Below are 17,677 nucleotides of genomic sequence, written 5' to 3' on the forward strand. Positions count from 1 at the left end.
CAGTGGGAGGACCAACATACGCATGTAGGCGCTGAGGGCAGTGGGACCAAGACAACAGTAAGGTGTGCTGAGGTCAACGCACCGGCCTTGTGGCAAGGAGCGTGCAGTGTGGCTAACACCGGAGTGAAAGAGCCGCTGGTGACCAACGTGTGTGCCGGAGCAACACGATGGAAGGAGCCGTCAGCCGGAGCCGAGGCTCGGAGGTTCACTACCTTTCACCAGCGAAGGACAGGACCTACCAAGCAAAGCAAGGTAAGAGTGGTATATCACCCACCTCTCGACCTGTTGTGGTCCAGAGCAGGCGCTAGTCCTGCCAGCATCCGGCGATTGGAATAAAGAAAATTTGCCTGTGGACAGTTAAGCTGGCAAAAGAAAACACGAGATTGCTGAAAGGGGAAGAGGTGTTTGAATGGTGCGCGTCTGTCCGCGTCCTCATTTTATAGGAGGTGGGTCTCCCCCTAGCGGATGGACGTGCTTCACCGGCCAATCAGGATTGGCAGATTGAAATAAATGCTTCTGAGGAATGCAGACAGAGGTTGCATCCCAGATTGAGACATCTCACAAAATACTATGAAATAGAGCTTCTTCTACAACTAAATAATCCATCACAATGTTTTTTTGAATGAAATGTCTCATGCAGTTCATATGATTTCTGTAAGGTTTTAATACGGAAACACTGGTGTTATTTGGCTATTAACACTCATTCAGATTAGAGCAACAATAAATATTCAGACGATTGTGGAGAGGAAAAAGGAAAAGCCACAGTATATTGTCGAGTTTTTCCTGTTGTATCTTATTATGTTTTGTCCTGTTTAGTCTTGACAGACAGAACCATTAGATTTACAGTCATTTTAAAGTCAATACATTTGTCTTTGGGAGAAATGTAGAGAGGGGTTTGTAGGTTTTTTTTTTTTTTTTTTTTTTTAATTTTCGCTCATTTGAAATTGTCGTAACATTAAAGAAAAAACAGTGACTAATATACAACACAAAAAGGGTTGGTTCACAATTACACGAATACCATTACCAAAAATATTTTTAAATACTTTAGAAACAGAAGATTAATTTATTTAGAATTTGTTGAAAACAAGGTTAAGTTCTTCTCCACTTATGTGTTTAAAATAGGGCAGATTTTTTTTTTAAATTTTTTTAATCGAAGCTAAAATTTGTGTGTGTTGTGACGCTGGGGTTTCCGAGGGTTCCTGAAGGCAGCACGCTCCGGGCCGCTCAGCGGATCTTTGTGCGGAGGATCAGCCGAACAGACGCACTCAGCCTAGGGCAGCAAACAGCCGCCAAGCCGGCCGACAGGAGCCCCGGAGAGCGGCTCAGAGCCACCGGAGAACCCCAAATAGTTTACCCGCGGCAAGTTACTGGACACAGCGGCGGCCAGACGATGGTAAGACCCGCTCTGAGGCCGCTGCTGACGGCTAATGCTAAGCTAAGTTTTCCTGACTCATACCGAAGGCCGCGGAGCGTCACAATCCAGACCGAAATCACACAGATCCCCGGCCCCTTGGCCCGAACTCACCCCGGACATCTCACCAAACAACTGCAAGGACACTTTGACCACTGATCTCGGGCCGTTCGGATGTTAATATCTGGACCGAACGCCCGGCTAATGCTAACATACAAGCTAATGGACCGGCGTAGCAGCAAAAACAGCGCAAAGTGCGCAGATTGGTTTACAGAATACAACGCAGAGACGTAACCTGTCCGCGAACACCTGTAAACTCCGTTTCTGTGTCCTGATTGTAATCTCTAAAATCCTAAATCTGAGATTAAAGTAGCCAGCGTTTATGCTAAGGATAAATAAATCTGACTTTAAAGTCAGACAATTAAGATTGAAGTCCATATTCAAAGAATAAAGCAAATATTCTGCTTCTGACATAGAAGAAGTTAATCAATTTGTGGAATCGAACCCGTGACTTCCTGATTGGAGGCGTAGCTGGAGCAGCTAATGTCAGCTCTGCTCTGGTTTCCAGTAGTTCTTAACCTGGTCCTAGTTCTGGTCTGTGTTGGAGTAGTTCCTGGGCTTGTTTTATGGTAGTTGTCTGTACGTTCTGGGACCTGGGTTAGGTAGGTTCTTGGCTGGTTCTTAAACATGATTTGGAATTTGGACTACCTCTTGATTTAGGTTTAGAAAGGTTCTAGGTCTGCTTCTGGATCGGTTCCTTGTCTGGTTTCAGCTTTGCTCTTGCTTTATTTGTTGGAGTGGTTCTTGATCTGGTTTTAAGTTTTTGTTTTTTATCTCTTTCTCTGGCCTAGTTTTGGCCTGGGTCTTGTTCTTGTCCTGTTTCAGGATGGTTCTTGAGCTGTTTTTGGCCTGGTTCCTTGTCTTGTTTCAGCTCACTTGTTGATTTATTGTTTGGGTTGGTTCTTGATCTGGTTTTGGCCCAACTTTGAGGGGTTTTTAAACTTGCTCTTGATCCTGTTTCAGAAGGGTCCTCGTGCTGTTTTTGGCCGGGTTCCTGGTCTTGTTTGAGGATGCTTTTTGCCTGAATGTTGTTTGTTGTCTTTTTGAACCAGTGTTATGGTTGGAGTGGTGACCATGTCTGCAGGTCAGTGTAGATTAGACCAATGTCACTAATAATGGATTAGTCCACTTCAGCCTGACCAAGTTTCACTCCGTCGGCTCCTTTACAACAAGTTAAACGTTTAAACTCTAATTGTGGGATTCCAATCCATCAGGTTTGATCAGTAACTATTGATCATAATCATTCATTAAAAACATTAATCTTTCCTACAAACTCCAACAAATAAGTGACTTTTTTTGAATCCATAAACAAACGAACAAAGACGATGTCAACCATAGATTTATATCCACAAAGGTCTAGAAACATTCTGCTTTGAAGGACTTCTCTGATCGTGAGAAACGTGTCCTGGGGAAACGGTAATGCATTATTATTATTTTTGTTATTGTTTTTTAGTTGATGTTTTGTTTTAAAGAAAATCCAGCAGAAATTCCAATCTGACACTAATATATCCTCACGCGTTTTAAGATAATTTCACACATTTATACACAATTTGCCTCCATAAACGAGAGGACAGACAGAATGGTCCTAAACCCTCACCCACATGTTCATTGACCGTATCACAAAAAATGACAATATCATATGTTTTTTTTTACTGTAAAACAGGAGAACTAATGTTAGCTTTAGCACGTGTAGCTGACAGTAGGACGTCAAATCTCACGTGATCTCAGTGCAGAAATATTAAATAAACTTCATTAACCATATTAAGTTGTTTCGCACGATTTCAGGAAGGTTTACGTCTTCAGAAACCAACATGTTTTGTCTTTCCTCCTCAGGTCACCTGGTGAGGCTCGCTGAGGAGTGGGAAACAGCGCCACCTAGGCGTGCATTCCAGAAGAACACACGCCCGCCTTTCTGCCCAGTCGGTGCCTAATGGACCACGAGCTGTGAGCGCCGAGCGAGCCCCGACCGTCAGCGACAGGAGAGGGAGGAGAGGGAGGCAGGATGTCGTCCAACAGGAACCCCAACCCACACGGACTCAAGCAGATCGGCCTGGACCAGATATGGGACGACCTGCGGGCCGGGATCCAGCAGGTCTACGCTCGCCACAGCATGGCCAAGGCACGCTACATGGAGCTCTACACGTATCCTTCCACTGGATTCAGTCTAACTCAATCCTAGAATAGACCTATAACCAGCTTTAATCTGAGTTAATCTGATCCTAACTTACTTCAAACTAACCTTCAGTTGTTACATAATTTAATGAGGTTTGAACTAGTTACAAAAACAAACTAAAATCTAGATTGTTCATCATTTAAAAGCTGTGTTCAATAATTTACTCACTAACAAATGTCTAATGGACAAATCAGTTTGTCTCCATCATAAACAAACAAGTTGTTGACAAATGGTCATGTGACTTGGACTTTGGAAAAGTCTGGCACATCGCATTGTTGCACTTTAAGAAGTGTTTTGACTTTGTTCTTTCTATGGATTCACTTTTTGCATTGTTTGTTGTGTTCTCCAACATGTGACATCACTTTGACCTCGGCTGTGTTCGGGTGTTTTTGTGGAAGCAAAATATCAACACCTGTCATTTTTAAATGGATGAAAACAGCAGAAATGTTCCTTTAGTGTTTGGCTTCAGTGGATTGGATGACTCACAGGAAGAATTAAAACAGTTAAACTAGTCTTTGCTAGGTGAATAACTAACTTAAGACTAGTCTTATAGTTCCTTAATCTGGATTCAAAGCTAACTTAAACTATGTACATATTATAAACCAGCCGTAACTAGTTGAGAACACTCTCATAACTTAAACTAGTCATGACAACTAGAACTATACAGACCAAGTCCAGACCTAATCTCTGGCATTGTTTTGAGCAGCTGACTGTGTGTGTCTGTGTCCTTAGCCCCGCCCCCTCAGACATGTTTATAACTACTGTACGAGCGTGCATCAGTCCAGTCAGGGCCGGGGCTCAGCTCCGCCCACCAAGCCCTCCAAGAAGTCCAACACTCCAGGCGGGGCTCAGTTTGTGGGCCTGGAGCTTTACAAGCGCCTCAAAGACTTCCTGAAAAACTACCTGACAGACCTGCTGAAGGTGAGAGTAAGCCCCGCCCGCTGTGACTTAGCTCCTCTCCACCCCCGCTAACCCTTGCCCTCTGCGCTGTGTGTTCAGGATGGCGAGGACCTGATGGATGAGTGGGTTCTGAAGTTCTACACGCAGCAGTGGGAGGATTACCGCTTCTCCAGCAAAGTCCTCAACGGGATCTGTGCCTACCTCAACCGCCACTGGGTCCGCCGCGAGTGTGACGAGGGCCGCAAGGGTATCTACGAGATTTATTCGGTAAGGAAAACACCCCGCACAGAGAGCCAAACGCCCCCTCAGAGAGTGAACCAAACGCACCCACTTTTTTGATTTACTTTAAACTTTATTCTTTCATTTGTATTGGATTATTTTGAATGCCAGTGAAACTTCCCACAGTGAGAACAACTGTGTTGTTTCAAGTAAGTAAGTAATGTTTATTTCTATAGCACCTTTCACAGACAGAGGTAACAAAGTGCTTTACATATCAGCTCATTCACACACATTCACACACCACTGGGACAGAGCTGCCATGCAAGGCACTCGTCAACCACTGGGAGCAACTTGGGGTTCAGTGTCTTGCCCAAGGACACTTCGATCGAGCCCCCAACCTCTTGACCAGAGGACGACGCCTCTACCACCTGAGTCACGGTTGCCCCGCTGTTTCCTTCAGCATGAGCTTCTTCTGAGGCAGGAAGCCATTAAGGCTCTTCTCTGTTTCTCCTGTTCTGTAGTTGGCGTTGGTCACCTGGAGGGAGTGCTTATTCCGGCCGCTGAACAAGCAGGTGAGGGACTCACTTCATGCCGACGCCGCCCTCAAGAAGTGAGCAGCGTGGGTCAGCTAACCTCTGTGCGTTGTCCTCAGGTAACAAACGCCGTCCTAAAACTGATCGAGAGAGAGAGAAACGGAGAAACCATCAACACTCGGCTCATCAGCGGAGTCGTCCAGTCCTACGGTAACACAACACTGTGCCCAGGCTAACTGTTAGCACAGGAGGCGGAGCCACAAACATGTGACTGTCTCTCTGAGGGTCACATGATCAACATTTGTGTTAGCATGAGAATAATGACCAATCAGAACATTAATACAGGAAACAACAAAGGCTTTTGTTCACATTTAGTGTGTTCTTCTGTTATTGTGGTTTTGTCCTTTTGTGTAGCTTTGTCGTTGTTTTGTATATTTTTCTCTCATTTTGTGTATTTTTACGCATTTTCTTTGTTTTTGTTATTTTGTAAATCGAAATTGAAAATTGCTAAATACATGGTTCTCATAGGAATTCTTATTATTTTTCTTCCGCAACTCCTTTGTGGTTATCAATGCAGCACTAATGACACGTATGTCATCTCATATGTCAAAGATGTCCAGTCGACCTTTTTTGGAGCCAAATGTCAAGGTCAAGTGTCAAAAAAATTTTTTCATTGTTTTATTTAATTGGACTGAAGCTGTACGACCTACCAGTAAAAAGATCAGTAGGGGTCAAAGTTCATGATGTCACAAAAAACAACTTGTGACAAATTGAGATGCAGTGCTCAGACTGGCACATTTCCTTTCAATGTGTGACCTTGACCTTTGCTCAAGGTCATATTTAAGGTCAAGGCCAGTCTTCTGTTTTTCCTGCTTTATTACTTTAAATTTCATTTGTAAAAAGAACAACATAAAAGGACATTACACAACAAAATACACACAATAAGATGTCTTTCACATGAACAATTCTTACAATTCAGAATCTTTTTGTTTTCTAAGTCATTTTTGTGTAGCTTTGTTATTTTTTATATTTTTTTGTATTTTTGTATGTTTTAGGAGTCATTTTTAGTTTGTATATTTTGCTGTCAATGTGTTTTTTGTCCTTTTGTGTAGCTTTGTTATCGTTTTGCATATCTTTTTGTAATTGTGTAATTTAGTTAAGATTTTGTATATTTCGTTGTCTTGTGTGTTGTTCTAATATTTAGTTTGTTTTTTGTTGTCATTTTGTGTATTATGCTGTAATTTTGTTGTATTTGTGTAGTCTTTCTGTGTATTTTTCATGATGTGTATATGTGGTTGTAATTTTGTATGTTTTTGGAGGTATTTTGTGCGTTTACTTTGGGTGCTGACAGAGGTGTGTGTTAATCTTTGTGCCGGTGTTTCAGTGGAGCTGGGGCTGAACGAGGAGGACGCCTTCGCCAAAGGACCCACGCTCTCCGTCTACAAAGAATACTTTGAGTGTCAGTTTCTCACCGACACAGAACGTTTCTACACCAGAGAGAGCACCGAGTTCCTGCAGCAGAACCCTGTGACCGAGTACATGAAGAAGGTACATGTGCACACACTTGTGTGTGTGTGTACACACACATGGCCTCACACACACTGTGTGTGTCTGTCTCTGTGCGTGCAGGCAGAGGCGCGGCTCCTCGAGGAGCAGCGGCGGGTTCAGGTTTACCTCCACGAATCCACGCAGGACGAATTGGCTCGGAAGTGTGAGCAGGTTCTAATCGAGAAGCACCTGGAGATTTTTCACACCGAGTTTCAGAACCTGCTGGACGCCGACAAGAACGAAGGTAGACCGGCTCCGCCCACCGTCACTCACGATCACAGGTCTCTAACGTTGCCTCTACTGCTCTCCTCAGATCTGGGTCGGATGTACAACCTGGTGTCGCGGATCACCGACGGTTTGGGAGAACTGAAGAAACTCCTGGAGACGCACATTCACAACCAAGGGCTCGCCGCCATCGAGAAGTGTGGAGAGGCGGCGCTCAACGTGAGACACACACACGTATTGTACTACATTACGCATTGAACACACATACTCGTCCCATTCCATTTGTATGTCTTTGTTGTCATGTGGTGTAGTTTTGTCATTTTTGTCCTGTACTATGAAGCTGGATTTTCTCTTCTCTCTCTAACTTCCTGAATTTATTTGGTGTGTGCTGTACTATGACATTAACTAACGTCTTACCAGGCTAAATCACCATGGTAACTTGGGCTGAACAAACGCCTAACCTGGTCACAACCAGGTTATGAAGTAGATCCTTTAAGATAATATAAAATACAAATATATTCCACCTTAGTTGTAGGCTGAGCTGTATGAATGTGGCATCAGAGCCACAGAAAGGTCTGAGCCTCATTAAAGTCAAACTGATCAGAGTGTCTGTTTATTCTTTATCATCTCACTAATTTAAGTATTAACACTCATCAATTCCTGCATTCGTTCCTTCCTGCTTTTACTGCAACAACTGTGTTGTTTTTGGTTTGAATCATGGATTTTAATTCTTCATATTAAGAAGTAAGTTGCTCTCCACAATTTCTCTATGATTGGTCTGACGCTATAATCTCGCCCTGTCACAAGAGCGTTCACATAGCCAGACTGGAATCACCTGTCTTAAGCGAACATGTTCATATCCAGCTTCATAGTACAGCTGCTGTCTGACAGAGAATGTTTGGTTAGGTGAAGCTAATGGAGAAATAACAGGATATACTGATGCAGCTTCGTAGTACAGACCCTTAGTGTTTTTTCTAGTTTGTTTTTGTGCACATTAGTTGTCATCTTGTGTTTTTATCTCATTTTTTGTGATTTTTGGTGGTATCAACAAGCTTAAACTGAGGGTCACATGTGGCCCCTGGGCCACCAATTACCCACACATGCCTCTTGCTCTTGTACACACACACCTAAGCTCTGTGTGTGTCTGTGTGTGTGTAGGACCCCAAAGTCTACGTCCAAACCACGCTGGACGTCCATAAGAAGTACAACGCTTTGGTGATGTCGGCCTTCAACAACGACGCAGGCTTCGTCGCAGCGCTCGATAAGGTAAGTAACCACGGCACCGAGAGAGCAACCCTAACCGCTCTGACTGTGCTTGTCTGTGTGTGTGCGCGCAGGCGTGCGGTCGCTTCATCAACAACAACGCTGTCACCAGAATGGCCCAGTCCTCCAGTAAATCACCTGAACTGTTGGCTCGATACTGTGACTCACTGCTGAAGAAAAGGTGAGTTTAATTTAGCCTGGTTTATTTAATCTGACTAATTAAGTAGAGGTGAGTTTAAGTCCCTTTACCTAGTTAACCTCATCTTTCTTAAACCAGTCTGTCTCTGATTGTTACGACCCCCTCTATGGTGTCAGGTAAAGGCTTGAGGGGCCGCAACATAAAAAGACGCCACAGAGAAATCAGAGTTTTATCAAAAGTATTAACAAAATTCTAAAAGTATCAACAGAACAAACTAAAAGGAACTGGAGATCCTGGCCAAACTGAACAAAAGTAGGGAGGACACTGGGCCAACCCTATACAGGGCCGTCGTCCCAGCGTCCACCCTCTAAACTACAAAACATACAAAAGACTAAACTACAGGAACATGAAATCAGGACTACCAGAAATCTCCAGTCCAAACTAAAACAACAAACTTACGAAGACGTCCAGTGGGGAGCTGAAGAACTCTCCCCACATGTCTGCTGCTGGTCAGAAGTTGTGCCTCCCCTCCTTCTGGTCCTCTCAGCCCTTTATAAGCTCCTCCTCCCTCTCCTACCTGATTACTGATGTGAGTCAGGTGTGTTAGGAGAGAGGAGGAAGTACAGGCTGAGAGGCCATGAGACACCAGCCGTAACACGGATTATGAAGCTAACTGAAGTTCTCCGTATTTTTCTTCTTCAGCTCTAAAAACCCAGAGGAGGCGGAGCTTGAGGACACGTTGAACCAAGTGGTGAGCTGATTGGTGGTTGGGTGGGGGTCTGTATGCTGCTCTCTGACACCCCCTGCTGTTTCCTCCTCCTCCTGCAGATGGTCGTTTTTAAGTACATTGAGGACAAAGATGTTTTCCAGAAGTTCTACGCCAAGATGCTCGCCAAACGTTTGGTTCATCAGAACAGCGCTAGCGACGACGCTGAGGCTAGCATGATCTCCAAACTAAAGGTCAGTTTGTCTGAGGGGATGGGCCGTCTGTAACTGACACTGACTGACTGTAACTGTGCGTCTGCAGCAAGCGTGTGGCTTCGAGTACACGTCCAAACTCCAGAGGATGTTCCAAGACATCGGTGTCAGCAAAGACCTCAATGAGCAGTTCAAGAAGCACCTGACCAACTCTGAGCCTCTGGACCGTGAGATCACTTAATCTGAGATAATTTAATCTGAGATCACTTAATCTGTGGTCACTTAATTTGAGATAATTTAATCTGAAGGCACTTAATCTGAGATCACTTAGTCTGAATTCACTTAAAGCAGGGGTATCATCTTTTTTCAGGCACATAGTACCATTCTATAACTATGCTACACAATTTTTTTAGGAAAATGCAGCAAATATAAAAAAAAAACTTAAAAGAAGTTTCGCTCTTTAGTACACTGTTCATGACACTTCGATCTTGCCTCTGTTTCTGTAAGAAACTCCAAGCTTGTCTGACATGCCCATGAACACGCCCCCTTTAGTACTTGTACAAACAAGCATGGATTTTGTTTACTTCTGTTTTTCTGTGTGCTGTATTTGGCTACTTTCTACTTTTTTGAATGGTTATGAAAGTGAGGAGGAGAAGTGATCTCTCCCCTGCCTCTGACTCACACACGTGCTGCTGCTGGCTCTGAAGAAGTAGTCCAGAGTAGCGATGGCATTGGTTTTTAGTGTCATTGTACTTATTAATCCCCTTTCAAATAAGCTCTTGTTTTAAAGCAGTCATCTAAAAAGTGTCTGGAACAAACATAGCAGATCTTTTTGGGATGACGGCCGCTTCCAAAGATAAACTCCAGCCATTGTTGACCAATTGTTTCATTCTAAAGAGAGCTGTTTTCTTCACATCCAAAAATAAATCTTCTCGCTGAAGGTATTTTTAAAAACTAAAGGCAGGCAGCTACTACGATAAGCAGAGTAATTGATTGACACGCAGTTATCTTTTAGCTGTTTGTTGTGACGGCAGCTGTTTTGACGGAGCTGGAAGCGGGGTAGGGGTGAGTTTTATTCTAATGTGTACATTAATAAGTACAGACAACATAAGCCATGGGTTTGTTACAGAAGTATTTAAAATAAGTAAATGGAACGCTAAATGTGCAGAGGCGGGTGCTGTGGGCTGAACTAAGGAAGAAAACATAGGAGGGGGAGGGCCCTCGTCTCCATGGCAGAGGATCGTCCCCTCGAGCAAAACTGCAAGAAAATGGCTGCTAGCAGGAGATTTAAAGATTACCCAAAAATAGTGACATATTAACATAATATAAAGCTTGAGAAACTGATTTTTACATGATACCCCCCCCCCCATCTGAATTCACTTAACTCATTCAGTGCCATTGATGTAATATGTCGTTTCAAATCCATACACTCAGTACCAATGACGTAATATTACGTCAATTACATTTTATCATGGAGATTACTAGAAAACACCCTGGTGAGGGTCCCTCATCAAGCTGTAGTGTGATGTAGTGACCAACTGTGCCCTGAAGGTGGTAGCAGCGCATCTTTAAATGTGAGATTAGCCACTGATGCTACCATTAGCTAAGGAGGAAGAAGCAGGGACGGGGGAGGTTATGGTACTATGAAGTGATCTTATAAAGTATCCAGCAGCTCACAGCACCACATACTAACACAGATCATGTGTGGACCTGAGTGGATTATTGATTATGCTGCGATCGTGAGATAAAACCATCAGCTAAATGGGTAATCTCTGCGTGTCGGGTAGAAGAGGAAGTTACCTCTGTGTGATTGACAGGGGGAGAGACTTGGAGGAACGCCAAAATACAGTAAGAAATCCATTCAACTGTGACATAGATGGTAAAATAATAATAATGTTGCCATCAAAAGCCTGGTCAGTGTTGTTTTTGCAGTTTTTTAGAAGGAAACCATGTTGAGGTGTCACTAAAGCAAAAAAAATGCTTCAAAGTCACTAATAGTTTTTCTCAGCTTTTTATCACAAACTGGCAATTTGTGTGAAACTTGCCTCTATTCAACTGCGGATTACAGAAGAACGAAACAAGCTAGAAAGTAGAGACTTTAATCTTTCAGAATCTGGTGTCAGATTTCAGATTGTCATAGTACAAAATATTCTGTGGGTCTTTAAACATCTGTCAAAATGCTCAAAAACAGCTGGCACTGAGGGGGTAGAAATTCTGAAATTGGCTGACACTGAATGAGTTAATGAGGTCACCTAATTTGAGATAATTTAATCTGAATCAGTTAATTTTAGGTCACCTAATCTGGATTCACTTAATGAGATCATAGTCAGATCATTTAATCTGAAGTCATTTATTCTAAAATAATTTAATCTGAAGTCATTTAATCTGAGATCATTTAATCTGAGATAATTTAATCTTCCCTGTGTGTGTTTGCTGATGTTCTCCTGTCTTCAGTGGACTTCAGTATCCAGGTCCTGAGCTCTGGATCGTGGCCTTTCCAACAGTCGTGTACCTTCGCTCTGCCTTCAGAGGTAAACCATCATCATCATCACACCACCACCAACAGCAATAATGTTTGTTTGTATGTGTGTGTGTGTGCGTGTCCTCAGCTGGAGCGAAGCTACCAGCGCTTCACAGCCTTTTATGCTAGCAGACACAGTGGCAGGAAGCTAACGTGGCTCTATCATCTGTCCAAAGGAGAGCTGGTCACCAACTGTTTCAAGAACAGGTACAACTCAGGCTTACCTACATTTTTAGACATGTTTTTTTTTTTTAAAGAAAGTAAGTGTTTATTGAATATTATGACATTTTTTAAATATTCCAGTAGTCTTTGCTTTTCAAAAAAAGCACAACGTTTTTCATTTATATTAGACCTTCAAATAAAACAAAACATGCATTACAAAAAAAATTAAAGTGGATAAACTCACAAGAAATGAGTTATTGTCTGCTTCGCCACAGTAGATACGCTAATAATGTAAACCTAGGCCTCTATGAAATCTGTTTTATTTTTTTCCAAATTCCGTGTTTTCCACTTAAATTTTTTGAATTTTTTAAGAAACGTTGATCTTTTTTTTAAAGAAAATATTAGTTTTTAACTCCTGTGAGGAAACAAAATAAATACTAATAAATAAATGAAACCATAAATAAACAAATGTTTGTCAAAAATAAAGTTGATAATTAAAAGGTAGATATAAGTTGTAGTGACATGGATTATTGACTGATTTTTTTTTAATTATTTATGTCACATAAAGATCAATGGTTTACTGAATCTGATCAGTTTTATTGATTAAGTTTTGATCAACTTAGTTTAAATTAACCTAATTTAAATGATACTCATGACATCATTCCAGACGTAATGATTAAACAAAACTAAATGGACACAAGGAAGCATCAGTTATTTCACCACTAGGGGGCAAAATATTTGACAGCAATAATCTACGATGTTTCAGACTACAAACCCTGGTATCGATGGTCTTGTCCACAACAACAAAACAACTTGTCCCATGGATCTTCTGTAGCTCTGATTAGATGTTGTTAGAATGTAACATTCTAATAATGTTGCTCCAACTGACTTTTATTTTGTAAACCAAATGATCCCACTGAAACAGTTGTACTTGAGGTAGCTAGCTGACAGTGAATGTGTAGCTACGAGGCACCGACAAAAGTCTGGAATAAAAAGAACTAAAGGACAACATGGACTGAGTTATTCTTAGTTAGCCAGACACAACAGTTTGGCGTTTCATGCCGATTCCGCCCGCGATTCTGCTAACACGGATGTGTCTGTAAGTCAAGCCCCAAATCAAATGCTTAAGAAATCTGTGAGTCGGACACTGCGTAACTGCACGTTGTTTGATTGCGTTATTGCATCACATGCTACTATTCGGCCTTGCTTTTAACTCACTAAACCGAAGGCTGAATGTGGCTTTTTTGCAATATTCGGCCGAATATACCTGGTTACCGAATATTCGGTGCATCCCTAGTATCCGGGCTTGTCTTACTTGAACTTGGCTTTAGTAATCCTGACCTACCTTGGCCCATATGATCTTAGCCTAGCTTAATTTGAGCATGTTCTCATAGCCTGACTTGGTTGAATCTGAATCTAGCTTAGCACAGAGATGGTTAGCTTTTATCACAGTGAGTCACATGAGCATTAGAATAAAGACTAATGTGAGCATTAACACAGGAAACGACAAAGGGTTTGTTTGTGTTTTTGTTTGTTTTGTTGTGTGTCTTAGCATAATTGACTGTAGCCTAGCTTAAGGCAGGTCTGGTGCTGTATGGTGATTGGCTCGTGTGTGTGTGTGCGTGCGTGCGTGCGTGTGTCAGGTACACACTGCAGGCCTCCACCTTTCAGATGGCCATCCTGCTGCAGTACAACACAGAGGACAGCTACACCGTGCAGCAGCTCACCGACAGCACACAGATCAAGACGGTGAGAGTCTGTCCTCCCCAGCTCTGAGCTCACCACCACTGCCTCTCTCTCATCTCTCTCTCCCGCTCTCTCTCTCCTCTGCTTCTCCTGTTTCCCTCCTGTCAGGACATACTGGGCCAGGTTCTGCAGATCCTGCTAAAGTCCAAGCTGCTGGTGAGTCCCCAGAGCCCAAGGAAGAGACAGCAACACAAAGAGGCTCTGAAGAGCCCAAAGTACAGACAGAAAACACGCCCATAAGCACACAAGGAACGTCTCAAATACATGCCAGACACACGTCAATATCACATAGAAAACATGCCGTTGCCACACACACACGAGAAACACGCCAACAAGGTGCTAACAAAACACACAAGTATCAGCACAAATGCAATCAAAACACACTAAAATGCACTATAAACATTTATCACTGGAGGCGGAGCCACAAACCTGATAATAACTGATTTGAGGGTCACATGATCAACATTCATGTCCGCATTAGAATAACAGCCAATCAAGGCGTTAATACAGGAAATGAGTTTTGTGAGTCTTTGTCGTCATTTGGTGTAATTTTTGTGTTTGTCATTTTATGTTTTTCTCATTTTGTCTGAATTTGTTGTCGTCTTAAATATTTGTGTCATTTTGTGTGTTCTTTTGGTGTGCGGGGGTGGGGGGGTGCACTAAACAGAAACATGTCAAACACAGACAATGCCACATACCTGTGCAGTGTATAGATCTGTGTGTATAGATCTACATGTAGGATGTTCATGGTGTGTACAGGTGCTGGAGGATGAAAATGCCAATGTGGACGAAGTGGACTTCAAACCAGACACTGTTATTAAACTGTTCCTCGGATACAAGAAGTGAGTGACATACACACACACACACACACACACACACACTAACAAGCCTGTGTGTGTGTTTGTGTTGCAGTAAGAAGCTGAGGGTGAACATCAACGTTCCAATGAAGACGGAGCAGAAACAAGAACAGGAAACGACTCACAAGAACATAGAGGAGGACAGGAAGCTCCTGATCCAGGTGGGATCCACTTCCTGTTTTTTTTTTTTTTTTTTTAGAAGGGGGTGGGGCATGATTATTTATTAAGGGTGTAATGACTCATCTATTGGTTAAATGAATCTATTTATGTTCCTATGATCCAAATATATTGATCGGTCCTTTGCAGGGACACATAATGATCTAACATTGTTTTAAAAGCTAATCAATCGATTGTATCAATAGAAACTCACCTGTACTGTCCAGTGTCCTGGGGCCTCATTTATAAAAGTGTGCCTAGCTAAGCACACTTCAGCTTGCATACTCTGAAAACCAGGAAGTGCATACGAACATATTTTTATGACTTATAAACGAGTGCGTACATAGGTCCCATGCCTGTTTCCGTTTTAAATCACAATCAATGTGGAAGGAAAACACCTTGCTCCGCCCATACGGTGCCTATTAAAGGTCCGGTGAACGCCCTGAACGAATATTCACTAATACGAATTTCACGGTGGACCGAGGGGGAAAACAAGCAAATAAAACAACTTTCACTCAGTGTGAGGTGGAGGTATTAATAGTTGAGGTGGACACACACAGGAGAACGTAATGTGGTGACAGTGAACATTAGGAATGATAGAAAGATCACGTTACGTTGCCTCATCAGACTGTGACGGGTGAAAAATAAACGATCACACATAAAAGCGGAGGAGAAAATGTGGATCACTCTCCATGGGAAGAACGTCTGTTCAACAGGTGGAGGAAGGGGGCGGAGCTCAGCCTCACAAAAAGCTGGAGGATCAGTGGGGATTGGGGATCCCCTCTGTGTCACGGAGGTGGGGGACACACACAGATGCACTATATATATGCACCAAAAACATGGGATTAAACTCTGCAGCAGCTCCATTGTCTTCCTCCCACTGCAGCCTTGTATTCACGGGGGTCCTGCCTCTCGCTGGTCTTTGTAGATCCTCTCCCTCCGATGTATCCCGTGCACCTCGTCCTCCAGCAGTGACAGATGAGCTACTGTGGGTCTTTACGCACTGTGCGCGCGTTCCTTTTTATAACAGCTACAGGTGTTGCAGCCAATTGATCTGCAGTTTTGCACAATGATCATGTGATTTTGATGACTATTATTATTATTATTAATAATATAAAACTATTTGTAGGTGCGCACACGTCACTCACTCCCTGGGACGTCTAGAATTTTTTCCTCTGTCTTTGCAAATGCATCCTTCAAATAATGTGTTGTGAAATCTTCAGTGTGTTTGATTATTTCACACACATTCTATACGTTTCACAGAGCTGTCCTTAATTTCATCTTTCTCCTGTTGGCGTCAGTTTCCTGTTTCTCATGATTGTGTGCGTACGGCAGAGTCAGAGCTGCTGTGGAGGTGGAAACATTATCTCACCAGGTTTTTTTTTTATAAATCCCACACTTTGTTTATATGTAACGTACGCTGCGTTTATAAATGAGGCCCCAGGTATTTACTGTATGTCAGTCACACTGGGTAAAAGTTAGTGATTCGTTTGGGATAGAGTCGTTTTAAATGAACCAATACCATCCATGAATTGAATCATTAAAATGAATTGTTTCACCCCGAATGATTCTTCACACCTGTTCCTGTGTGTACACACGTGTGTAGATGCGTGTGTGTGTGTGTGTGTGTGTGTGTGTGTGTTCTAATGACAGTAGACAGGAAGTGACCTCATTGTGTTTCTGCAGGCGGCCATTGTGAGAATCATGAAGATGAGGAAGGTTCTGAAACACCAACAGCTGTTAGCAGAAGTCCTCAACCAGCTCTCATCCAGGTTCAAGCCCCGCGTGCCCGTTATCAAGGTCAGGCACACAATAACAGAGTTGATAAAGTGTGTGTGTGCGTGACGTTGACTCTGTCTGCTCCTGGTGGACAGAAATGCATCGACATCCTGATAGAGAAGGAGTATTTGGAACGAGTGGACGGAGAGAAGGACACCTACAGCTACTTGGCCTGAGGACACCTTTCCCACGCTTTTATTTTGTTAATTTTTTTTTCTCCTTCCTGTCCTTTAACGTGTGGAGATCATGTGACCCCCTCAGGAGGGCGGGCTTCCTCCTGGTCCCCGCCCACTCCGCGCCGTCACCCTGTAAATAAACGACAAAGTGCGAGGAGTAAACAAACCAACCAACAAACAAACAAACAAACAAACGTAACGTAAAAACACATCCAAAGGTGTCTGCATGCTGACCGGAGGGCGGAGCCTGCATTTGTATAGTGTGCTTCATTTTCTAAATGTGTGATAAATAAATAAAAAGGAAAGGTTTCTCTAAAGCCCGCCTCCTCTCTGTGTGATGACATCACAGGCCACCATCTTACCAGAGGCTATCAGTGCATACACACACACACACACTAGCCTGAATGCATCATGAACACACAAAATAAACTCAGACACTTTTTACTCAGTCATAGGTTCTGTTCCCACAGTCTGAAGGTCAAAGATCATTTTTAAAAGTTGTGTGTGGGGACAGGTAAGAAGGAAAGCAGACACTGATTAACTGTCAGGCTCCTCCCACTGGGTGTTTAATTCAGTATATCAGTGTTCAGATCTATTTCTGTATATAGACAGATCTATAGATATGTCTATATATAAACATATATATATTAATCTGTATTATACAGATTTATAGATATGTTAATATATACAGATCTGTGTGATATAGACAGGAGAACCCCATGGTGGTGGGAGGACATGCAAAACTAGCTCAGGAAACCCGCCCAACCTGGCGCCCCTTTGTAAAGAACAAAGGGCGCCGATCCACGTGTCTCCTCTGCTGCTGGCGGACCAATGGCGTCCCACTACACTATCACGTCCCAACATGCGCGCTTGCTATTGGCCGAAGCGTTT

General features: G+C 42.8%; 1 protein-coding gene across 2 annotated transcripts; it reads left to right on the forward strand.

Moving 5' to 3' along the window:
• Window positions 1–1,191: 1,191 nt before the first annotated feature.
• LOC114453953 (cullin-1) lies at window positions 1,192–17,103 on the forward strand. 2 transcript variants are annotated; one of them, XM_028434000.1, is made up of 22 exons: window positions 1,192–1,393; window positions 3,305–3,613; window positions 4,391–4,565; window positions 4,644–4,811; window positions 5,285–5,335; window positions 5,416–5,506; window positions 6,681–6,844; window positions 6,926–7,088; window positions 7,158–7,288; window positions 8,228–8,335; window positions 8,407–8,513; window positions 9,174–9,222; window positions 9,300–9,431; window positions 9,499–9,616; window positions 11,844–11,920; window positions 11,999–12,117; window positions 13,716–13,821; window positions 13,927–13,974; window positions 14,578–14,660; window positions 14,731–14,836; window positions 16,518–16,631; window positions 16,706–17,103. In XM_028434000.1, exons 2-22 carry the CDS (start codon window positions 3,474–3,476, stop codon window positions 16,784–16,786), a joined length of 2,331 nt encoding a protein of 776 aa, XP_028289801.1. In that variant the 5' UTR covers window positions 1,192–1,393; window positions 3,305–3,473; the 3' UTR covers window positions 16,787–17,103. The 2 variants fall into 2 exon arrangements, with proteins under 2 accessions (XP_028289801.1, XP_028289802.1); XM_028434001.1 differs by lacking the exon at window positions 1,192–1,393 and adding an exon at window positions 2,107–2,887.
• Window positions 17,104–17,677: the final 574 nt, after the last annotated feature.

This window comes from Gouania willdenowi, chromosome 20 (assembly GCF_900634775.1).
Source record: "Gouania willdenowi chromosome 20, fGouWil2.1, whole genome shotgun sequence".
Lineage (NCBI taxonomy): Eukaryota > Metazoa > Chordata > Actinopteri > Blenniiformes > Gobiesocidae > Gouania > Gouania willdenowi.

Excerpts from the sequence above, each read along its gene's own strand:
- LOC114453953 (XM_028434000.1), top strand. The coding sequence starts at position 3,474 with ATGTCGTCCAACAGGAACCCCAACCCACACGGACTCAAGCAGATCGGC. Across the intron at positions 4,566-4,643 it reads ACCTGACAGACCTGCTGAAG|GATGGCGAGGACCTGATGGA; the intron begins GTGAGAGTAAGC and ends CTGTGTGTTCAG. Across the intron at positions 4,812-5,284 it reads GTATCTACGAGATTTATTCG|TTGGCGTTGGTCACCTGGAG; the intron begins GTAAGGAAAACA and ends CCTGTTCTGTAG.